At 28.2% G+C, this 25956-nt stretch overlaps 2 protein-coding genes across 4 annotated transcripts in view; both read right to left on the bottom strand.

The window, feature by feature from the left end:
* Window positions 1-216: 216 nt before the first annotated feature.
* Window positions 217-6255, bottom strand: Osi23 (DUF1676 domain-containing protein Osi23). The gene is made up of 5 exons (XM_065501387.1): window positions 6100-6255; window positions 5811-5980; window positions 5574-5719; window positions 449-660; window positions 217-366 (listed from the first exon to the last, which is right to left on the bottom strand). The coding sequence occupies exons 1-5, from the start codon at window positions 6253-6255 to the stop codon at window positions 217-219; spliced, it is 834 nt and encodes a 277-aa protein (XP_065357459.1).
* A 15066-nt stretch (window positions 6256-21321) lies between these two features.
* Window positions 21322-25956, bottom strand: part of aralar1 (calcium-binding mitochondrial carrier protein aralar1) — an 80669-nt gene continuing 76034 nt past the window's right edge. For all 3 annotated transcript variants that reach the window (XM_065515209.1, XM_065515211.1, XM_065515210.1), the window contains exons 11-12: window positions 22018-22220; window positions 21322-21949 (exon numbers count right to left, since the gene is read on the bottom strand). In XM_065515209.1, coding sequence (XP_065371281.1) covers window positions 21660-21949; window positions 22018-22220 — 493 coding nt within the window. In that variant the 3' untranslated portion in view covers window positions 21322-21659. The remainder of the gene's footprint in view (window positions 21950-22017; window positions 22221-25956) is intronic.

Below are 25956 nucleotides of genomic sequence, written 5' to 3'. Positions count from 1 at the left end.
ACACATACTCACTCTCACTCTCAAAAAGGAAAAAAACACAAAAATTTATGAATGAATTAGTTTGCAACAAGTTGTTGTCATCTTTTTTTTTTATTAACTAACAATTTTCTTTAGAAAAACTTTTTTACGTATAAGGTTTAAAACTTAGCTAAGACACACAAAAGCTTTTTTGGCTCTCCTCCACCTTAACAATTCAACCGAGTTGCCGTTGTCTCTTTATAAAGATAAACCCAAGTCGATTGGCTGGCCTGCTGATGCTACGTTTTGTACATTTCTTGGATGATGCAGGTCTCCACGATCGAAATAATTACCATAATGCTCCCCAGGTACATGATAGAGACCGTAGTGGACCCCGCTATTGGCCACCTAAAGTAAGTTAACAGATAATTAAACTTAATTTTTGGAATATTTTTTTTTTTTAATTTCTTTTGTGTCTCTCAAAACTTACCCGTTTTAGGCCATTAATGGAGGCCAATAAAAGAGCCATTTTAGCTAAGAGTAGAGCCTTGCCACTAACCACTGATAACATCTGAAAGCCCATGGGTACGAGTACGGCTCCCAGAGCAGTCACTCCAAACATCATTGTTATCATCATGTTGAAACGTTGTCGTCTGTGGCGGGCTGTGCCGACAGGGTCTGTGTTGTTAGCTAACGATGAATCTGAAAGAGACGAATTTAAATCCGACATTTTTAATAGATTTAACGAATAAATAGTTAAAAAAATAGTAAATAGTTCAGAAAAGAAATGTGAGAACTTTACAATTTTCAGATAGGACAGTTGTGTGGGTCTAGGAGAAATAATGATAATGAAAATCAACTCAATAAGTGATTATGAGCAGATTGGTATACTTTAAGCTGGGTGTTGGGAAAATATTTTTGCACATTACAAACATCAGCACTAACTCATTATACCCTGTCCCACTATGGTGAAGTAGAGTATAATGAATATATTTTTGTTTATTTGTTTTTTTTTTGTTTGTAGCTTATAGGAGATTCTTTAAACTTTGAAATATTTTTTATAATTTTACGTAATTTTGCTGAAAATGGACCAGTTAATATTAGTGGCCATGTAAGCAGTGTATCATACTTTAATATCCGACTGTAAATGCCAAAGATATAACAAAAAATGTAAAAAGGCGACCCCTACATTGCTGAAATACTTCATATTAGGGAGTGTAAGGCGAACTTTTTTTTTCTTGCTTATAAGGTGATACGCTCTAGTAAGCACATATGCAAAAATTTATATAGTTATGGAATGTAAGCTTAGTATGGATGTATTCCTTGCTGTACGAAGTTTACCTAAAAATGGGCTCAAAAGGCGTATCAAAACTATGGTTGATTCAACCGAAATTCTTCTTGAATTTCTGTCGATAGAATCGAAAAATTCTACATGTACAACCGCATCATTTGATTGGGAACTAATTCGGTGACTATTACGAATCTGTTTTCTCTGTGTAGGTCTTTAAGTTTTGAGCTTTGTCGGAATCACTTTCTTATATCTTTACGATGTTTGGCCAAAATTGGGAGCGAACGGCTTAGTGGGAATCACCCTTACCATATAAAGAAAATAGTTGTAATTGAATATATGGATAATTATAATAGTTAAAGTAAAGATCGAAATGAGTAATTTTGTTTAATATATAAAAATGGGTGGTATCAGAACATTGAAGTGGTATCTCACATATCAAGTATGCAGTTATTTTCGAATATTAAGTGAACTGTAATTATGAGTATATTTAAACTTTATGTAAATTATGTTGATGCCTGAAATCCTGTTATGCAAAAAAATTAATGGGATTGGAGAAAAGGACGTGCCCTTTCCCATACAAAGTAAATATTTATTATCGAATATCTGGAGAATTATAACTTAAAATCTTTTGTTATAAAATTTTTTTGTTTATATTTTTTTATTTTACTTTACCATAGAGAATTATACATAGAGACTTCGTCTCTATCTTTACATAGACAGACAGACATACAGATAGACGGAAATTGCTTTTAAAATTGTTTATTTTATTTAAAACATATAAATATTTTACCTTTCAAATAGAAGATAATTTTTGAAAATCAGTTAGAAATTGGATGAGTTAGAATGATTTGAATTATCAAAAACGCAATTTTTCAACATATTTTAATTTTCTTTGATCGTGAAACAGTAAAATATTCTTTTCGTATCATATGTTAGTTTTTTTAGATTTTTTCTGTTTTTTCACATAAATTCTTGGGTGTTCTTTTTATACCCTTCACCATGAGTTTGTCATTACGTTTGTAGTTTCTAAATTTTTAATTTGCGATCCCATAAAATATATATATTCTGGATCGTTATAAATAGCGGAGTCGATATAGACATGTACGTCTGTATGTTGAAATAACCAAAATACCAAATATCTTACATAGATCTATCTTCTCGCTTAGACCCGGTTCGGCCCTCAAATGGCTGAGATATATGAAAAAAACCAGTACAACCTTGAGTTTTTTATTTATTTTTTACCTATATGGAATACTAAGTCGTTAATAAAACAATATGGATATCTAATGATAGATATTTCAAAGACCTTTGCAATTAATAAAAATCACAGTGGCGCCATTTGAGTTTTTTCGTTACAAAAATCGTAACTTTTGAACCAAATGAGATAATCAAAAAATTTAAAAGGTTATGATACACGGTGCTACGATGGAAAAAAAACCTGGAAAACGACCTAGCGTAGGTTATAGGGCTTGCTGAGTACATTAGAAATTCTTCAAATTCAGAAGTTATTCTGAAAAAACCGTTTTCTGTTATGTCCGTGAACTTATCAATCTGTAACTCAGTCAGTCTCTATCCGACTTTAAATTTTTAAACGGTGTTAAAAAGAAAACTGATTACGATTTAAAATGACGTGCATTTTTTGATACATTTGTTAATTGTAAGTATTGTTTTTGTTAAGAATATCTAAAAGAAAAACGAAATTTATCAACTTTTTTGATTTTAATCGCTCTTCATTGCTTATTTTGATATGGAAGCTTATAAAAATTTATACCAATGTATTAAGGAAATTTAGTTCTTAACAAACCATTTAATTATTCAAATCGGATGAAAATTGTTAAAGTTATTCAACTTTTCATTAACACCTTTTTTAGTATTTTCGTCCCCAGCGCATATGAATTAAAAAAACAAAAAACTTAAAAAAAAAATTTTTCTACAATTTTTAATTTACAATGTAAATTTTGTGGATTTTTTTTTCGAAAAAGTTTAATAACTTTTGCAAGTATAAACCGATTTTAACAACTATATAAAATTGCCTATAAAATACTGTGCAAAAAAATAGGGTTTCATAGACAAAAATTAAAATAACTATTGTTGAATTTAAAAAATTAGCAAAAAAATAAAAATGAAAGCCAAACTATTTATAAAAACTTATACAATTTCTAGGAATATAGATCTTATACATACATTTTATGAAAGCTTAATTCTTTACCTAACTATAATTGTTTAAAATTTTGATATCGGTCTAAAAATGTGTGAGTTAGAGGTACTAAAGTACTACGACCTACCCTAAAACAGTTTTTTCAAAATAACTCAAAATTTTGAGGGTGTTTTAAAATCTTTGAAAACGGTTTTAGTATGTCCTCATCTAGGCCGACAACCTCCATTAGGTGGCTATTCAAGTTCTGACAAAAAGTGTCATTTTGTAGCAGAGTGTAATTGATCAACCTATGAAATGAGTGTTTGAAAAGGGTTCTACGCTTATGGGTTAGCAATGTTGAAATTTGTGGAAAAATCTATTTTATGGGAAGTAAAATAAATTAATTTTTCAAATTTTTGATTTTTTTAGTTGCATTTTAAATGCTTTTATGATTTCAAATTATTACAGAGAAGATTATTTTTTTTAATTTATTTTTAAATTTTCGTAAAATATTCCAGATAAGATTTAAAAAAAAATTTTTGAATTTGTTGTAAAATATTGCTCACAATCCGTAAAAGAAGGTGTATCTAATGGGTTTCACGGTTATATGTCATAAGTTGCCCAAATATTTTTTTTTTCAAAATTTTACATCTAGCTAAAAATGGGGCAAGGACGGGCAGCTGGAAATTTTAGCATTAGGTATAGGAATAATCAGAGAACTTATTTTGAAAATATGGCAAATATAGAAACTGATAGTTTTTTTTATTTTCCATTAAAGTGGAGAAATATTGACAAAATGGATAGTTTTCGAGATACTGTATATGAAATCGGACCAAATTACATCAAAATGGTCTGTTCTTTTGAACATTGAAAATCAGTCAACTTTGAAGGGGTATATCTTCTGAACCAAAAATCTGATTGTAATAGTAGGATATTTGAAATTGTTTCCTGTAAAATAGGTTTATTCAATATTTTTATATAAGTCGGATCAAAAACATGAAAAATATTTAAAAAAAAAATTGAATATGGAAAAAAAATAAAATTTTTTCACTAATAAATAAATTTTTTTTCAACTGACTGTATTTTGCTTTAAATTTCCATAACTCAGCCATTTTTCAACCGATTTTTAAAAATATTTTCTGTTTAAAAGCTAAAGTTTTCAGTTTTAAATCAAAATATATATGTATGTATTATGTTTCGTTATTATAAGACAATTATGAATGTTCAAGTAATTTTCTTGTATGTGGACTATGGACAAATGTTGCCCAATTGCTGCATAATCAACATAATTATGACTGCTTAAACAGTATTCCAGGGAAAAAATTTATATGAGGGCTAGGTGATATTTTCCATACAAACCAAACAAACTTTATCAACAGAGATTCTCAGAATCTTTTGAGGATCCAAGTGTTGATGCGTTACAAACGGAATGACAAATTTTTGATGTTCGGTATAAAAAACAAATATGGTCTCACTGGTTCTGAAGTAATCATAATCATAATATTATTATCAATAAAAGTTATTTTTTTTGATTACAAAATCTAATTTTAAATTTATTGTTGTTTAGGTTAGACAAACTTAGACTAACAATAAACACTAATGCAAACATTATTATTTAGGGGCTGATTCAGAAACACGGTCGGAAAACAATATTTAAATTTTTGTATGAAAATCAGTCAGTTTTCCAATACAAAATTAGTGCTTTTCATACTGATTTTGGAGGTAAATGTAGACATATTTTGTTTGCATCTTCCACATACTATGAGTACACATATAGAAACTTAATATTTAATGGTTATTTGTAGATTTAAATGATTGTAAATAATATAATATGTTTGCATAGTTATCATTCTTTTATCAATATAGATACTCAAATTTATAATTGGGATGAACATAAAAATGTTTACAATAACTAAAACATGGATGACAACAATATATTGTTACAAAGAACGCAGTGTAAATTTCGTAACAAAGCGTTCGCTAACATTTGAAGAAATTGTCTATAAAAAGTAAATGTCAGGGATTGTTCTCTGGGGTCATAAAGATGATTCCGACAACCAATTTTATTTTAAAAGTATTATTTAAAATTAAACTACGAAAACTCTTAATGAATCACATAACATTTTTTGGATTAAAAAACTTTTTTGGGTAAAAAAAATGTGTTCATAAAAATCGAAAAAGTCTTACCTTTTCTTTTCACATTCTCCACATATGCTTCTGATAATTCCTTTAAATTAATCTCCAACATATGAGTGTTCAACATTTTAGTAAAACTTAAAGCCAAACGATCAAACCAGGTCAAATACTGCAAATCCTTACGTTGCAAAAAATCACTTAACATAATCATAAAACATTAAAAAAAAATCACAAAAAAATCAATTTCACTTTCTTAAACAAATTTCTATACATTTTCCATTCACATACTTTTTTTGATTTGTGCTCAATGACACTTGATTTTCCTTTGTATCCAGTGCTTTAACAAATCTCATACCTGGCCATAAGTATATTATTTGACGCCTTGTCATGTCATCGACAATATTTAAACTTGTCATTTTTAAGCACTGCCAAGTGGTGGTGACATTCGGCGGTGAGGACTAAAAACAAATTTTAAAAAAGGATTTGTATTTTGTTTTTTATTAGAGGCTTATTCAAAGAATACAGACAAATATTTAGACACTTTTTATTTATATTTTTTTTTAATGTGTTTTCATACAATTTCACACGCTTTTATTAGCTGACGTAGAACTCGCATTTGTTGTATCCATGATATTTGTGGCCCACTGCTCTGTGATTTAGTGTCTCTTGTGGTGGTGGGTAGAGCATTTGTGTTATTTAAATTTGTTATGGTTAATATTATAAGGATTTTCATGAAATCTTTTAATAGACACCCAATAGTATCCTTTTTTATTAATAATTTATTCTTGTTTTTACACATTTTTGCCAATAATCCACTGTAACCGCTTAATTATTATTAACTATTCTCCGTTCGCTAAACAACTGAAAGTTTGTTTCCTACACATCAGGTATTTTATATAAAAAAATCTGTCTTCTGCTTTTATCATTTAATGAAGCAGTGAAGAGTAACATTTCTTCCATGTATTCCATTGCCAGCCCATAATAATTATATGTATAGCAACCAACCACAAAGTGCATTTCAATTGTCATGTGTGCCACATGATCAGACTGCAGGTTGCATGTGGCAGTGACCGTTACACTGTTTCGGAATCTCTGCTTTGAACTTGGCTGTAATTTTATGGTATTTTTCTTATATTTTCTTTAATATTTTAGACCCATTAACCTATTGATTTTGAAAATGAATGTGTTATACTGCATAGAATGTGAAAATTGTAAATATTTTTGCATAAACTTTGTATGTGTTTTGTTTCTTTGTGTAGTGAATTGGAAATTTTCTTAATGAAATCACTGTATTTAAACATAATCTGAAGAGGCACGAAAGTGCTTATTTCAAATATTTAAATTGTATTGTTTTATTAAAAAACTTACATTGTAAAATTTGTCGAATTTAAATTTCTCTTTAGCGCATTAAAATATGATCAAGCTATACTTTTATAAAGATATCAACGAAAAACAAAAATAATAAAACGAATAATTAATCGTTAGCGTATACTGAAATATATATTCAAGTGTTATCATCTTTCTAGTTGCAGGTATTTAAAAGAATCTAAAAATATCTTTTGAAAAAAGGAAAAGTACCACTAAGTTTCTTTTTGAGAGATTAACATCTCATCCAGCTATTTTCATATAATTATTTATAAACTGGCTGACCCGACAGACGTTGTCCTGTCCAAGTTAAAAAAATGCTTGTGTTCGATTTGTGAATTTGTGAGAAGCGGTTTGAAAAGGGTAAAAATAGTCAATTGAATTATAATTTTTATACAATAGGACATAGAATAAAATATATATAGAAGCGCTACTGAGAGACAAAGAATTTAAGTTTGTTGTTAAGTCTTACAACGACAGAAGACATGTAAATCAATGTACATATTTTGAGTTCGAGCTGCTTTTATTGATTAAACGCTTATTGGTCAAATTAATAGCGAATTTAGAGATTTTGAGTTTTTATATAAAAAATTAATTTTTGGTCAGAAATATGAGTGATCACTGATCACAGATCGAGCTCCTTTTCTTGATTAAGTTTTGAGTTTTTATATAAAAAATCGATTTTTGGTCAGAAACATGAGTGATCACAGATCAATCGCCTTTTCTTGATTAAACGCTTATTGGCCAAGTTATTACCGAATTTATATATTTTGAGTTTTTATATAAAAAATCGATTTTTGTTCAGAAACCTGAGTGATCACAGATCGAGCTCCTTTTCATGATTAAACGCTTATTGGCCAAGTTATTAGCGAATTTAGATATTTTGAGTTTTTATATAAAAAATCAATTTTTGGTCAGAAATATGAGTGATCTCAGATCGAGCTCCTTTTCTTGATTAAACGCTTATTGGCCAAGTTATTAGCGAATTTAGATATTTTGAGTTTTTATATAAAAAATCGATTTTTTGTCAGAAATATCATAGATCGAGCTCCTTTTCTTGATTAAACGCTTATTGGCCAAGTTATTAGCGAATTTAGATATTTTGAGTTTTCATATAAAAATCGATTTTTGGTCAGAAATATGAGTGATCACAGATCCCGGTCTTTTTCTTGATTAAACGCCTATTGGCCAAGTTATTAGCGAATTTAGATATTTTGAGATTTTATATAAAAAATCGATTTTTGGTCAGAAATATGAGTGATCACAGATCGAGCTTCTTTTCTTGATTAAACGTTTATTGGCCAAGTTATTATCGAATAGATATCTTGAGTTTTTATAGAAACATGAGTCATCACAGATCGAGCTCCTTTTCTTGATTAAACGCTTATTGGCCAAGTTATTAGCGAATTTAAATATTTTGAGTTTTTATATAAAAAATCGATTTTTGGTCAGAAATATGATTGATCACAGATCGAGCTTCTTTTCTTGATTAAACGCTTATTGGCCAAGTTATTAGCGAATTTAAATATTTTGAGTTTTTATATAAAAAAACAATTTTTGGTCAGAAATATGAGTGATCACAGATCGAGCTATTTTAATTGATTAAACGCGTATTGGCCAAGTTATTAGCGAATTTAGATATTTTGAGTTTTTATATATAAAATCGATTTTTGTTGTTAAGAAATATGAGTGATCACAGATCGAGCTCCTTTTCTTGATTAAACGTTTATTGGCCTAGTTATTAGCGAATTTAGTTATTTTGAGTTTTTATATAAAAAATCAATTTTTGGTCAGAAATATGAGTGATAACAGATCGAGCTCTTTTTCTTGATTAAACGCCTATTGGCCAAGTTATTAGCGAATTTAGATATTTGATTTTTTATAAAAAAAATCGATTTTTGGTCAGAAACTTGAGTGTTATTGGCGAATTTAGATATTTTGAGTTTTTACATTAAAAATAGATTTTTGGTCAGAAACATGAGTGATCACAGATCGAGCTCTTTTTCTTAATTGAACGCTTATTGGCCAAGTTATTAGCGAATTTAGATATTTTGAGTTTTTATAGAAACATGAGTGATCACAGATCGAGCTCGATCTTGGATATTTTGAGACAAGTTATATAAAAAAACGATTTCTGGTCAGAAATATGAGTGATCACAGATCGTTCTCTTTTTCTTGATTAAACGCTTATTGGCCAAGTTATTAGCGAATTTAGATATTTTGAGTTTTTATATAAAAAATCGATTTTTGTTGTTAAGAAATATGAGTGATCACAGATCGAGCTCCTTTTCTTGATTAAACGTTTATTGGCCTAGTTATTAGCGAATTTAGTTATTTTGAGTTTTTATATAAAAAATCAATTTTTGGTCAGAAATATGAGTGATAACAGATCGAGCTCTTTTTCTTGATTAAACGCCTATTGGCCAAGTTATTAGCGAATTTAGATATTTGATTTTTTATAAAAAAAATCGATTTTTGGTCAGAAACTTGAGTGTTATTGGCGAATTTAGATATTTTGAGTTTTTACATTAAAAATAGATTTTTGGTCAGAAACATGAGTGATCACAGATCGAGCTCTTTTTCTTAATTGAACGCTTATTGGCCAAGTTATTAGCGAATTTAGATATTTTGAGTTTTTATAGAAACATGAGTGATCACAGATCGAGCTCGATCTTGGATATTTTGAGACAAGTTATATAAAAAAACGATTTCTGGTCAGAAATATGAGTGATCACAGATCGTTCTCTTTTTCTTGATTAAACGCTTATTGGCCAAGTTATTAGCGAATTTAGATATTTTGAGTTTTTATATAAAAAATCGATTTTTGTTAAGAAATATGAGTGATCACAGATCGTGCTCCTTTTCTTGATTCAACGCTTATTGGCCAAGTTATTAGCGAATTGGTCAGAAATATGAGTGATTACAGATCGATCTCCTTTTCTGGATTAAACGCTTATTGCCCAAGTTATTAGCGAATTTAGATATTGTGAGTTTTTATATAAAAAATTGATTTTTGTTAAGAAATATGAGTGATCACAGATCGAGCTCTTTTTCTTTATTAAACGCTTATTGGCCAAGTTTTTAGCGAAATTAGATATTTTGAGTTTTTATATAAAAAATCGATTTTTGGTCAGAAATTTGAGTGATAACAGATCGAGCTCTTTTTCTTGAATAAACGCCTATTGGCCAAGTTATTAGCGAATTTAGATATTTTGAGTTTTTATATAAAAAATAGATTTTTGGTCAGATCGAGCTCTTTTTCTTAATTGAACGCTTATTGGCCAAGTTATTAGCGAATTTAGATATTTTGAGTTTTTATAGAAACATGAGTGATCACAGATCGAGCTCGATCTTGGATATTTTGAGACAAGTTATATAAAAAAACGATTTCTGGTCAGAAATATGAGTGATCAGAGATCGTTCTCTTTTTCTTGATTAAACGCTTATTGCCCAAGTTATTAGCGAATTTAGATATTGTGAGTTTTTATATAAAAAATTGATTTTTGTTAAGAAATATGAGTGATCACAGATCGAGCTCTTTTTCTTTATTAAACGCTTATTGGCCAAGTTTTTAGCGAAATTAGATATTTTGAGTTTTTATATAAAAAATCGATTTTTGGTCAGAAATTTGAGTGATAACAGATCGAGCTCTTTTTCTTGAATAAACGCCTATTGGCCAAGTTATTAGCGAATTTAGATATTTTGAGTTTTTATATAAAAAATAGATTTTTGGTCAGATCGAGCTCTTTTTCTTAATTGAACGCTTATTGGCCAAGTTATTAGCGAATTTAGATATTTTGAGTTTTTATAGAAACATGAGTGATCACAGATCGAGCTCGATCTTGGATATTTTGAGACAAGTTATATAAAAAAACGATTTCTGGTCAGAAATATGAGTGATCACAGATCGTGCTCCTTTTCTTGATTGAACGCTTATTGGCCAAGTTATTAGCGAATTGGTCAGAAATATGAGTGATTACAGATCGGTCTCCTTTTCTTGATTAAACGCTTATTGCCCAAGTTATTAGCGAATTTAGATATTGTGAGTTTTTATATAAAAAATCGATTTTTGTTAAGAAATATGAGTGATCACAGATCGACCTCTTTTTCTTGATTAAACGCCTATTGGCCAAGTTATTAGCGAATTTAGATATTTTGAGTTTTTATATAAAAAATCGATTTTTGGTCAGAAATATGAGTGATCACAGATCGAGCTCCTTTTCTTGATTAAACGCTTATTGGCCAAGTTATTAGCGAATTTAGATATTTAGAGTTTTTATATAAAAAATCGATTTTTGGTCAGAAACATGAGTGATCACAGATCGAGCTTCTTTTCTTAATTAAACACTTATTGGCCAAGTTATTAGCGAATTTAGATATTTTGAGTTTTTATATAAAAAATTGATTTTTGTTAAGAAATATGAGTGATCACAGATCGAGCTCCATTTCTTGATTAAACGCTATTGGCCAAGTTATTAGCGAATTTAGATATTTTGAGTTTTTATATGAAAAATCGATTTTTGGTCAGAAACATGAGTGATCACAGATCGAGCTTCTTTTCTTGATTAAACGCTTATTGGCCAAGTTATTAGCGAATTTCGATATTTTGAGTTTTTATATAAAAAATCGATTTTTGTTAAGAAATATGAGTGATCACACATCGAGCTCCTTTTCTTGATTAAACGCTTATTGGCCAAGTTATTAGCGAATTTAGATATTTTGAGTTTTTATATAAAAAATTGATTTTTGGTCAGAAATATCATAGATCGAGCTCCTTTTCTTGATTAAACGCTTATTGGCCAAGTTATTAGCGAATTTAGATATTTTGAGTTTTTATATAAAAAATCGATTTTTGGTCAGAAACATGAGTGATCACAGATCGAGCTTCTTTTCTTGATTAAACGCTTATTGGCCAAGTTATTAGCGAATTTAGATATTTTGCGTTTTTATATAAAAAATCGATTTTTGGTCAGAAATATGAGTGATCACAGATCGAGCTGCTTTTCTTGATTAAACGCTTATTGGCCAAGTTATTAGTGAATTTAGATATTTTGGGTTTTTATATATAAAATCGCTTTTTGTTTAAAAATATGAGTGATCACAGATCGAGCTCCTTTTCTTGATTAAACGCTTATTGGCCAAGTTATTAGCGAATTTAGATATTTTGAGTTTTTATATAAAAAAAATCGAATTTTGGTCAGAAACATGAGTGATCACAGATCGAGCTTCTTTTCTTGATTAAACGCTTATTGGCCAAGTTATTAGCGAATTTGGATATTTTGAGTTTTTATATAAAAATTCGATTTTTGGTCAGAAATACGAGTGATCACAGATCGAGCTCCTTTTCTTGATTAAACGCTTATTGGCCAAGTAATTAGCGAATTTAGATATTTTAAGTTTTTATATAAAAAATCGATTTTTGGTCAGAAATATGAGTGATCACAGATCGAGCTGCTTTTCTTGATTAAACGCTTATTGGTCAAGTTATTAGCGAATTTAGATATTTTGAATTTTAATATAAAAAAATCGATTTTTGGTCAGATATATGATTGATCACAGATCGAGCTCCTTTTCTTGATTAAACTCTTATTGGCCAAGTTATTAGCGAATTTAGATATTTTGAGTTTTTATATAAAAAATCGATTTTTGTTAAGAAATATGAGTCATCACAGATCGAGCTCCTTTTCTTGATTAAACTCTTATTGGCCAAGTTATTAGCGAATTTAGATATTTTGAGTTTTTATATAAAAAATCGATTTTTGGTCAGAAACATGAGTGATAACAGATCGAGCTTCTTTTCTTGATTAAACGTTTATTGGCCAAGTTATTATCGAATTTAGATATTTTGAGTTTTTATAGAAATATGAGTGACCACAGATCGAGCTACTTTTCTTGATTAAACGCTTATTGACCAAGTTATTAGCGAATTTAGATATTTTGAGTTTTTATATAAAAAATCGATTTTTGATCAGAAAAATGAGTGATCACAGATCGAGCTCCTTTTCTTGATTAAACGCTTATTGGCCAAGTTATTAGCGAATTTAGATATTTTGAGTTTTTATAACTTTTTAAGCCGCTTCTGAATCATTCATGTCGTTGTCTTTCATTATAACATTTTGTCAGGATATTTCATTTTCATTTTATTCATACCATGTAATTTAATAACATAACATTTTTCGTTTTTATACCCTTCACCATGAGTTACAAGGATATAAAAGTTATATAAGTTTGTCACTCCGTTTGTAATTTCTACATTTTTTATTTGCGATCCCACAAAGTATATATATTCTGGATCGTTGTAGATAGCGAAGTCGATATAGCCATCTCCGTCTGTATGGTGAAATCAATTTTCCGTAGCTCACAAATAAGTTACAAACATGATTGATACCTCAATATATCAGAAATTCTTCCGGCTCGGTTGCTATTCAAAATCGAGAAAATCAGCCTACAACCGGCTGAGATATAAAGAAAAAACCGGGACAACCTCGATTTTTGGTCCATTTTTGATCTATATCTGGATTACTAAGTTATTAATATAGGCAATATAGATATCTAATGATAGATATTTCAAAGTCCATTGCAACGATGTATATAAATGAATAACCCCTTTGACATCTAAACACCTCATCTTACAAATCGTTTATTTATTTGCAATACTAAACATTTGCACAGTTAATAGGAACTTTAACAGTAAACTCAATGCCAGATAGATACTTTAAGTTCAGCGGTGTTATTTCAGTTTTCTACCTTAAGAATTCAAATAAAACGTAATTTAATATTTTTTTTTTTTATTTAAAATACTTGTTTTATTTATTTTTATTTAAAGATTTATCAACAGTTTTGCTTTTAATAATTTATAATAATTTGTATTAAATTTTACTTTTTTCTTTAGTTTTAAGAAAATTAGATAAATTTAGCTAAAAAAAACCAAACATAAAATAATAAAATAGATTAAGCAACATTTCATACTATTTATGTAAATTTAAACTAATCGAAATTATTTGAAATTTTCCTAAAATTATTTTTGCAATAATTTTTATATTTAAACTACTTACAGTTAAACATAATTATATCTAAGAAAAAAATAAAGAATTATTATTGTAAAGCGGTTTTAAAGTAAAAGGATATTTGTTATAGCAACATACGAGTACTATTTTTAAATATTTTGTAAATTTATAAATTGATATTGTATTTAAAAAAAATAAATAAAAATGTTTAGACTGTGTAATTGTTGTAATATGAGAAGTATTACAAAGAAAAATGTCTGTTTGATATCAAAAGTTTGGTATTTGGAAATTGTAAATTTTTTTATTTAAAAATATTATTGATTTTAAAAATGTCTTAAGTTATTCACAGTAATAATTATTAGCAATTTTACCATTTGGCCTTAAACGACTTGAAAACACTTTTAATACCAATAGTTTATATTTTTTTTCTTCCAAAATTTGTAATTTTGATTCTTATGAATTAGATTACCTTTTTCTTTTTGTAAATTTTTATTTCAATTTTGTATTTGTATGGGCGGCAGCGTGTGTTATTTTTATTTGATTAAAACAGAAAATTATACCGAAAATAAATATTTTAGTGCATTTAAAGGAAAATAAATTAGTTTGCCTTTAATTTTATATTTATGTATTGTATATATAGTATATATTTATATATTAATTATATAATTCATTTATTTATTTACATGTTTCTACAGTGGTGTTAACAATAATAACAGCAGCATTGTTAATATTATTTATTTTAAGCTACAATACAATTATAATGAAACAGAGCCACCCCTAAACATCAGACCAATTCTACTTATTTTCAATCCCAAGCATTTTTGATCAACAGAGAGATAAAAAAAATTTGAAAGATATAAATGTATTGAAAATCATAATATAAAGTTTTCTCTAATGATTTTCTTATATCTTTGTATATATATAGCTTAGTATTCAAACGTCCTAAGTCCATTTTCACAAATTGTACAGGAGACACAAAAAACTATCTAAAATCCTTGGTTTTAAATATTTTTGAAAGTTGTAACGTATATATGGGAATCGTACTTAATCATATACGTTTCATTCAATGAACAAAAATAATATTTTTTTTGGTAAACTTGTGTAATTTTGCAATTTTGCAATTTTGAAAACAAAAATGGAATTAGCGCTTTTGCATATCACATTATAACAACGAGAAAAATTTAAATAATTAATTGTAAACATTTTTTAAACAAACAGTGAATTATTACAATTACAATTTTCATAAAGCGTGGATTTAGAACGTTTTCTCACTAAGCTAATATATATCATAAATATGGTGGGGATTAACTAGAGTTTCGTGATCGGCTCAAAATCGAAAACCGACAATTATTCTTCGGTGATCGTTTTTTAAATTAAGGCGTGAGATCGAAAAAACCTTAACACAAGTTTTTCCTTAAAAAAATCATAGGTCTGCTGTGAAACTAATTCTTATGTTATTAAACAGTATTAAGAGAACTTGTCCGTTTATAGAAAATCTGGTTCAGGTAGAAGGAAGTTCCTGAGAGGAACTGTTCTAAAAAGAAGTCAAACATTTGTTACAAAGGGCTCTATAAATACCGAAATTTACATCAAAGAATGTTTTCAAAAGAGGATGCTGTCATAGGACTAGTTAATGTGTCCACTTATTTTTGGCGTGATTTGCATACTGTCATTATGTTAAGCAAGGTCTTGAGTGGTACAAGAACAATAATGTGGTATTTGTACCAAGAGAGGTAAATCCTCCAAACTACCTGGAGCTAAGGCCAGTAGAGATATTGGGCTCTTGTAAAAAGAGAATTGAAGAGCACAAGAATGGTGGTAGATTTTAAATTTAGAAGTACGAGTTCAGCTTATATAAAACTTATTTGTGCTAAATTTGGTTTGGATAAGTTTATAATTAAGATATTTCTGCGTGTTTGACTTTCAGATAGAGCATTTGTATGGGGGCTAGGAGAAATAATGGACCGATTCTTACCAAATTCAATAGGCTTAGTCCTTGGTAGCAAATTCAGAAAGTGATCCTGAGCAGATTAATATACTTTAAGGTGGGTGTTAGGACAATATTTTTGCACGTTACAAACATCAGCACTATACCACCCCACTTTTGTGGTGTAGAGTATTACTAATAATTTTGAAATGAAAATCAAAATAGTTATTATATTATATTCTTCAAATTGTATTCTATCAATTAATTAACTGTGAAAATACAATTTTCTGTGGACATATTTTAATTTTTGGAAATAAGTTATGCTAGGATAGGAACTTTCTAAGCCAGATTTGGAAACCTTCCAATAAAGAATGTTAACAATTCATTTTAGAAATTGATCATATCTTCTAACAACTAAACTTCAACTTTAGTATCGCTTCAAAAAATTGTCAAAAAATTATCGTAAAATGTAATCAAATGGTCATCGCTGAATTTTTAACATATGAGCAACTTATTTTATAGCTTTTTATACCCTACACCACCATAGTGGGGAGGATATAATGCGTTTGTGCAGATGTTTGTAATGCCCAAAAATATTAGTCTAACACCCACCTTAAAGTATACCCATCGACTTAGAATCACTTTCTAAGTTGATTAAACCATGTCCTGGTCATGTAAACCTTGTGCTCAGAGTACTGGTCGCAATATTGAAGATATTGTGATTAAATTTGGTACATGTTGGCCCAAGGACCAAGCCTATTGAAACTGGATGAAATCGGTCCATTATTTCACCTAGCCCCCATACAAATGTCCTCTCGAAATTGGACTTTATCGGTCATAAATGTTTAATATATACATGTATCTCCACAAATTCCGCTCCAAATAAGTTTTATATATACAAAATTCATGTCACCAAATTTTGTTACGATCGGTCCATAATTAGTCCTAGCTCCCATATAGACTCGCTTCCGAAAATCACTTTAACGTGCATAAATCGCTTAAAAATGTTGGTATACACACAAAATTAAACATAAATAACTTTCATACAGCCATAAATCACGCGACCCAATTTCATGGTGATCGGTCCATAATTGGTCATAGCTCCCATATAAGGCCCACTTCCGAAAATCACAAAAAAATATAAATGAAGGCCTTAGCAGCCAGTCTTAATTTTTTTTAAAAAAAAATGTATTTCTTGTAAATTTACTTTATAATAAATAAATAATAAAATAAAAAAATAAAATAAATAAATTATTGAAATTTTAAAAGATAAATGTTTTTGTTCTTTTACTTAGTGTAGGGTATTATATGGTCATACTTTCTTACTTGTTTTATATTATCAAATGATTATTGTGTCTAAAATATCATCATTTTGAAGAAACAAAATAACAGAAACAGATCGGATTTAAATTTTTTAAAACCGAAATGTTAATATCTTTTTTGGAAATGGGCCTTATAGGGGAGCTATGACCAATTATCGGGCAATCTGCGTCAAATTTGGTACAGTAATTTATATGTCAATGCTTATTATTTATGTCGAATTTTAGCATGATAAAGCTATTTATAAGAGATTTATGAGTACTTAACTGATTTTCGGAGTGGACCTTATATGGGAGCTATGGTCAAATATGGACCGATATTCACAAAATCCTGTAGTATGATTTCTAAATATAAATTACGGATCTGTGTAAAATTTTGTTTTGATATTGATATTTTTTAGATATTTATGTAGGTTAATGTGTTTTTCGGAAGTGGTCCTTATATGGGAGCTATAACCAATTATGGGCCGATTTTAATAGAATTAGGTACAGCGATTTTGGTATATATTTGGACTATTTATGACGAATTTAAACTTAATAGCGATATTAATAAGACATTTATGCTTATTTAAGTGATTTTCGGAATTGAACTTTATATGGGGGCTATGGTCAAATATGGGCCGATCCACAAAAAATTTGGTGTTGTGATTTTTTTAAGCACAAAACTTATTTTTCCTGAATTTTGTGTGGATACTGCAATTTGGTAGGCATTTACAGACCATAGAACTATATTTCGGGAAGAAATTTGTATGGGGGCTAGGAGAAATCATGGACCGATTCCTATAATTTTTACCAGAGTTAGTCCTTTTAATATAAAAATAACGTGTGTTAAATTTGATGTGAGTATTATCTGCAATATATTTGCACATATAACAAAAACAATTTTAAAATTATCATGTTTTTTTTTAGGTTGTCTCACATTTTGGTTCATAACTCTGGTTCCACTGAACTGATTTTGCTGATTTTCAATACCAAACTGCTTAGGAGAACAATAAACATTTTTCTTGTAAGTTTACCAATTTTGTTTGTCTATTTTGGACGTGAGCGTGTTTTACAGAGACAGACAGACGGACAGACGGACATAGCTCAATCGACATAGAATTTCATAAGGATCAATAATATATATACTTTGTTGGGTCTCAGATGAATATTTCTCAACGTTACACACGGAATGACAAACTTATATGTATATACCCTCATTCACCACTTATGGTGGTGGAGGGTATAAAAATATAAGGAATCTACCTAAAGTAATGTAAAATACTATTTGTTAATTATTACTCAAAACTTATATTTTGTTTTGAATTTTGGTTATAACTTTGTTATTTTTGATAGTCAAAGTTTAAAATTTTGTACACAAATTTTGTAATAAAATCAATTTCGAATTTTTTTGATGATACATTGTTTTGCATTTTAGTTATATTCGAATATCAAGTGGATGTAATTGAGAGTGTATTTAAATTTCACGCACAAAGAAAACAGATTCATGACCTTATTGACCGAATTTTTCAGTTGTGGCTATAAAATTTTAGAAGGGGTAACAAAAGTTTGGTTGCTGCAACCGAAATTCTTCTTTATCAACTGACTTTCTGTGATAAAACCGAAAAATTCTATGTGTGCAACCGAGTCATTCGATTGACAACAAATTCGGTTGCTACTACGAATCTGTTTTCTCTGTGTGTAAATTACGTAAATTCAGTATCCTATTATATTAAAAACTAACTCGGACGAGCCCCCTCCCAAGCAAAGTAAATATGTATTATCGAATATCTGTAGAACTATAATAGTGAGCTTGTCAAAACTTTGCGTGAGTTATTTTTTTTGCCAGTTCTGAATGTTTCCTCCTATTCACGAATAATATTCATTATCTGATGTTTTGGGAACTACTATAGATAGAGTTTTCATACTTCGTTTAATTTGCTGACAATACCCGTTGTATGTTTTGTCTTAGAGGGGGGGATTGTTATTAATGAATATCTGGAGACTTTTTTTAAATTACTTTCCTATTATTGTAAGTAGTTTGACAAAAAATAGGCTGGATCGAAACTTGCCCACTGTAAAAACATACGATATTATAGCGAAGAGAAGGTTTAAAGAAAAGAATCATCCTTAGAATTCCATTTACAATTTTTGGCATGTTTTCCCTTACACACAGAAAACAGATTCGTAGTAGTAACCGAATTTGTTTCCATTCGAATGATTCTGCCTTGGTGACCGAATTTTGCAGTTGTACCTACAACATTTTAGAAGGGGTAACAAAAGTTTGGTTTCTTCAACCGAAATTCTTCCTTATTAACTGATTTATGTTGCTAGAACCGAAAAATTCTATGTATGCATCCGTATCATTCGATTGTCAATAACTTCGGTTGCCACTACGAATCTGTTTTCTCTGTGTACAGTAATCATACATCATAATTATAATTCTTTCTGATATAAATGTTTTTTGAGTAATATATTAGAATAAAAAACTTTCAAGGATAAAACTAAGTTATTACAAATTGTATAATTTATATGTTTTTTGGTAATTATTGGAACTTAGTTTTATATTAATCCTTGAAAGTGTTTCATTCTTAGCTTTAATATGAGAAATGATAAAATCTGACCAACAGTTCCAAACTTAATTCATATTATTTGCAAAATGCAAATAATATGAATTTTGTATCAAACTAAAGCTATTTTCGAAATTCTAGAGAAATTCAAATTATGTATGCCCATGGAAAAAACATTTATATGCAATATTACAGAATTCAAATGAATAACGGTTCAAAAAAACATTTTTTTTATCGAAATTTATCGTTTCGTTGCTTATATGACTTATTTTAGTTCTGAGTGGATCTTCATTTAGTTCCTAAGTTACTAATAGAAATCTAATAATGAATTAGAAATTCTGTATGCAATAACGATGTCCGGGAGAATCCATTTACAAGCGCACAGCCATCGAATTTGTCATCTACGATTTTAACCACAGTTATTATGTATTCCAAACAAATCTGAGAAGTACTGTTTTCTGTCCGCTTTGGGATGGACTCTACCAACAATTTAAATACTTAATTTATTTGAATTTTAAAAAAAAAAAAAAAATTAAATTGAAAATTAAATTTTTTACTTATAAAAACTATTAATAACTCAGAAATCAGTGGAAATACAATACTATAATAAGGATTTTATGGGCTGATGTCCGTCTGGTGTTCATTTAAATTCAAATATTTAGAAATCTGTCGCAAAATATTGCTAGTAAAAAAAATTTAGTAGCAAAAATAAAATTTTGTAAAAAAGGCAGCATATTAGAAAACGCAATATAATTTTATTTAAACTAAATTCTGTTATTATTTGTAACACAACTGTAGTATGTTTAATAAAGTAAATAGATATTACATACTATTAAATTGATTTATCTTTTTGTTTTTTTGTTTAATATTTAAAAAGTTGAGGTTCATAAGTGCTGAAAAATAATTTATTTTAATTTCTTTCTTTTCAGGTTTCTATTACAATTTACGTATAACAGTTTAAATTAGCTTTAAAGACACAGAGAAAGAATTTAAGTTTGAAAAACTTCTCAATTCAAAATTAAAATGATTAAAAATTGCAATTCTAAATAGTGTTATTTATTTCAACGTATGTATGTTATAAAAATGTTTGAAACTGTTATACCAAAATAATTTTTCACAAAAATTGTAAAATTTAGAATGAATTTTATTTGGTAACTGTTATACTCAATACTATTATACATTTGTTTACCTATTTTATTTTAAAAATGTTTTTTTTTATATAGAAAAAAGATCTTGCATTATTTTTATAAATTTTTTTATATTTTGTTTCAATTTAATTTCTCTAACAAAAACAAATGACAGACAATTGGCATTATTATAATAAATGTTGTCTTACTTTAATGATTTCCCCATAAAAGTTCATATTACAATATATTTTTGTCATTTATGGCAGATTTTAAAATAAATCAAATCGTAATAATTCTTATTAAGTTTTTTTAAATTTTCGTTTTGTCTTATAAAATGTTTTTGTGTGTGTTTAGGTGTAGTTGTTTGTTGTTGTATGTTGAAGTGTAAAGATCATTCAAATAGCACTAACTGTTATACTGTTATATTTAAATATTTGTTTAATTTAGTTTTTTCTTAATATTTTGACTTTATTGAAATATAATAATTTTCCTAGCAAAAAATATATTTGTTTTTGAGTTTTTGGTTTGTTTTATTTGTGATTTTCTCAATTTGTTGCTTTGTATGATGTTTTTTTTCATTTTTAATAATTATTTTTCTCTTTACTAAATAAACAATTTAATAATGATTGTAGAGTTATGAATTAGAATATTTTTTTTAAATTTTCTCACTTTTTATTGTTTTTATTTTATTTTGTGTTTTATGAAAACTAAATAATTTTTATTTTAAACTTAAAGAAATGATAAGAATTGTATTTAGTAGAATTTAAAAAATAAAATGAAAAAAGAAAGATTAGAAATAAAATGAACTGGCATTTAAACTTAATATAAACTACGATATCGTCATCATGATGTTGTTTTCGTATTTGCCGCTGACGACTGTGTTTGGATGTGGCCGAAACGGGGTAGGAATAGACCAAATTTCGATTCGATACCATTTAGTAGAGGTACAGCAGCACGATAGCCACCAATGTGATCGGCATTAATGCGTAAATTGGAGGTGTCAATGGCTTTGGGTTTGTGCACTTCTGAGCCAGTGGGATGAGAGCCACCAAAGTCAACGTAGAAGAGACGTTGCAGCAATTCGTATGTCACCAAGGTGACACCAAATTGTGGTGATGAACGGAAGACACGGGCTGGTAAATAATAAAATTTATAATTAAGTTTTATTTGTCAAGAATAAAGTGTTGTTTTTGAAACCTACCGGCTGTTCCTTTCCAGAATGCTCTGGGACCTTCTTCAGCCATAATTTTCTTTGTAGCATCCCATACTCCAGAGTAGGTGGTTTGACCCGATCGAGCCACCACCTGTAAGCGGGTCTTTATCACATCGGCAGGTGTTACCAAAGAAGCAGCTGGTACACCAGCTATGGCACCAGCCGCCAATAAAGTTAGAGGATGATTGTAGCTGTAAACAATTAAACAAATAAATTAATTTTAATAATAGTAATTAACTAAATTGGTTAACATCCAAGAACACCAGTTTATAAAACTCTTTCAGAAATTTCGAATATTAAAATAACAATGTACTATGAATGGAAAAGTTGTAATTAGAAACAGATGAACTCGAGTAGTCATCTGCTATGCCTTATCAACAGGAATAGGAACGGAAAATTAAGGTTTGTTCAGTATCAAAATAATATTAAAATAATACTTTTTTAATATTTAAATATTTTATTATTTTCACTAGAAAAAACGGCCATACACAATTTTTTCTACAGAATAAACTGTTATACACAAATTTCCCTATAGAAAACTGTTATACACAAATTTTCCTGTAGAAAAAACTGTTATACACAAATTGTTCTATAGAAAAAACTGCTAGAAACCAATTTTCCTATAGAAAAACTGTTATACACAAGTTATACATAAATTTTCCTATAGAATAAACTGTCATACACAAATTTTCTTATAGATAAAACTGTTATACAGACTTATTTCTACAGTAAAACTGTTATACACTAATTTTTCTATAGAAAAAACATGTTATACATACATTTTCCGATATAAAAACTGTCATACACAGATTTTTCTATAGAAAAAACTGTTATACACAAATTGTCTTATAGAAAAACTATTATAAACAAATGTTTCTATAGAAACAACTGTTATACACAAATTGTCCTATAGAATAAACTGTTATAAACAAATTTTCCTTTTGAAAACCACAAATTTTTCTATAGAAAAACTGTTATAGAAAAAATTGTTATACACTATTTTTTTATACACAAAATTTTTGTACAGAAAAAACTGTTATACAAATTTTTCTTGAAAAATTTAGCATGAAAAAAAAAATAGTTCAAATTTAATTAAAAATCACAAAGGGAACGTTTATTGGACCCAAGTGAGCTGAAAAATACTTAAGGTTTTGGACGGCTGCCTGAATACCATACCATTAAAAATCACTAATATCTAAATTATTTTACCATTGATAGCAAATTTGGATAGGAAGTATTCCATGCTCATCAGATTCTGTTGGCAAAGTTCTCAAAGTAATCCATATGGGAATTTAAAAAATAAGTTTTTGTTGAATTTTGGTAAAAAATTTCATCAGACATGCGCACCCATTGAAGAACGCTGTAAATTCAAATGATAATGAAGTGGAATTGCCTAGAGCTAAAACAAATTTAATTAATGAATACTTCATTTCCAAATTTAATATCGAAGGTAAAATAATAGAGATATTAGTGATTTTTTTTGTTAAATTTGAACTATTTTTTTTTCATGCTAAATTTTTGGGGTACTTTAAAATAAAATTCTTAATAAATGCGAAATTTGCCCTAGGCTCTCTTTTGTTATGTCTTATTTCTGACATTTGAGAAATAGTAATTGTTTTAAAAGATATTTACGATTTGTTTGATTTAGGGATGTAAATGAGTTCCCAATATTGGTTTAATTACACCAGGGAACAGATATTTCAATTACATTTTGTACGAGTTGATGAACACTTAGTACTATGCTAAACTTGTTTTTTCAGTCAGCTCGCATTTTCGAAATACTGCCGTTTTTATATTCACATTTTTGGTGTTTTTCTTCTAAATTTCGGGTAATACAGCATAGAAAATAATTTTTTTTCCATTAAACTGGTCTACGTAACCATATGATTCTTTTGAGTATAATAATTCTGGTGGATGTTTCTTTTAGCTTTATTGAGGATAAATAAAATGTTGTATTCCGAAAATTCTAAACAATGTTTATTTTTAATATTTAGCTACGTTTGCTATTGGTTTAGATTTTATTAAAAATACTCTAATAAAAACTGCCAATGTCGTATGCATATAGACATCTGTATAAAACTGTATTTACATGAGACAATGATATTTAAATTCAAATTTCATTAATAATTTATTTTATAAAAATTATAAAATTGTTTTCTTTCTGTAGCCAGTAACTCCCTGGTTATACCTGATAAATTTGTATCATGATAAACTTCAAAATGGTTGTCTAGATAAAAAATTATCATGTATAGTCTCCATTTATTAGTATTATTGCTTCGTTATGATAAAATTGTTAGTGCTTTTGCTTAGACAACTTTGTCTTGGCAACAAATGTCATTTATTGTTATGATGAATATTTCTCAAGTATAGAAGACAAAGAAGGCATGAAACTGGAATTTTTTAAAATATTTAAAAAAAAAAATTAAAAATTATTTCTGTCCTTTTTTCGGAATATTTTGCTATTAAGAATTTATTTTCATAATATTCTAAATGTTGAAATCTTGACATAAAATTTAACCTGTGTAAAATGTATTAAAAAAAGCAAAATGTTAAAAACATGATGTTAGCAACAATTTTTTTTTTTTGTTACTTTTATAATATTTTGGTTATTTTTTTATTCAAACTTGGTTACAAATATTTTGAGGTTGTGGCAACACTGTTAATAATACGATAAGTTCAGAAATTGAAGCAATCTAATTACGTGAATGTTGAACTTCACGTTTTTTGTGTCGGGAACAGTGTTCATTGGAATATTGGAAAACGAAGCATTTCAGCTAAGGACGAACTCTAAACCCCCTTTAACGCATGAGAGGAGGGGGAAATTACTAAAGATATAACTGAATATTTTGAAAACTCTATGAAAAGGCAACTACACGCAGAGAAAAAATATAGTTGGGCATGGTTACTGTAACCATTTCAATATTGTTACATGTTTTTTATCTATATTATAGTCACAGTAACCATTTACATGATTGTGGTAACCATAATATGGTTAATTTACGATTCACATGATTGTAGCAACCATATATATGATTACAGTAAACAAATATATGTTTGTGACAACCATTCATATGATGTAGGACTTATCATATTATGTTGCTCTCGGCTTAAGGCTTATCATAATCTGAGAACAACATATTATGATAAAATTATGCATCATAAATATGGTTGCCACAAACATATATTAGTTTACTGTAACCATATATATGGTTGATATAATCATGTGAATCGTAAATTAACCATATTATGGTTACCACAATCATGTAAATGGTTACTGTGACTATAATATTGTTAAAAAACTTGTAACACTATTTAAATGGTTACAGTAACCATGCCCAATTATATTTTTTCTCTGCGTGTAGAGGCCGTAATTAAGCTGAACTTTTTATTTTCGGATTTTGGTGTATACTAAATTTTGGCTGTTGTTTTTAGGTACTTTTCTCTTTTTCTCCTAAATTTTCCACGAAATCAATTTAAATTTTCAAAGTTTTTATATAAATTATACTAAAATAAATATTTTTAGGTAAACAAATTTTTTTTTGTTTTTTTTTTAATTTTTTGGAAAAAAAATGTTTTCGAATTTATTTTTTAAATTTAAATTTTTTTTAAATTAAAAGTTTGTTTTTTAGTTTTTTTAAATTTTTAGCGAAAAAAAACTTTTGGTGGAAAAAAAGAATTCGGTTTAAAATATATTTTTTCTGATTTTGGTCCAACTTACTATGGTCTTATATATGTCTTTGCAATGGTCTTTGAAATATCTATAATTAGATATCCATATTGTCTATATAAATGCCTTAGTAATCCAGATATTGGTAAAAAATCTAGGTTGTCCTGGTTTTTTCCTTATATCTCAGCCATTTGTGGACCGATTTTCTTGATTTTAAATAGAAAATCTGCTTAGAAATTACAAACGGAATGACAAACTTA

This window comes from Calliphora vicina, chromosome 1 (assembly GCF_958450345.1).
Source record: "Calliphora vicina chromosome 1, idCalVici1.1, whole genome shotgun sequence".
NCBI classification, from domain to species: domain Eukaryota; kingdom Metazoa; phylum Arthropoda; class Insecta; order Diptera; family Calliphoridae; genus Calliphora; species Calliphora vicina.
The sequence above is the reverse complement of the archived record's forward strand: the minus strand, read 5'-3'. Positions and strand labels throughout refer to the sequence as shown.

What these genes read in the sequence shown, in the direction of transcription:
- Osi23 (XM_065501387.1), bottom strand. Translation starts at nt 6,255, where the DNA reads ATGAAAATCCTTATAATATTAACCATAACAAATTTAAATAACACAAAT. An exon ending in TTGAGCACAAATCAAAAAAA is followed by an intron (nt 5,720 to 5,810) that starts GTATGTGAATGG and finishes GATTATGTTAAG; the next exon opens with TGATTTTTTGCAACGTAAGG. An exon ending in GGAGAATGTGAAAAGAAAAG is followed by an intron (nt 661 to 5,573) that starts GTAAGACTTTTT and finishes CGTCTCTTTCAG; the next exon opens with ATTCATCGTTAGCTAACAAC.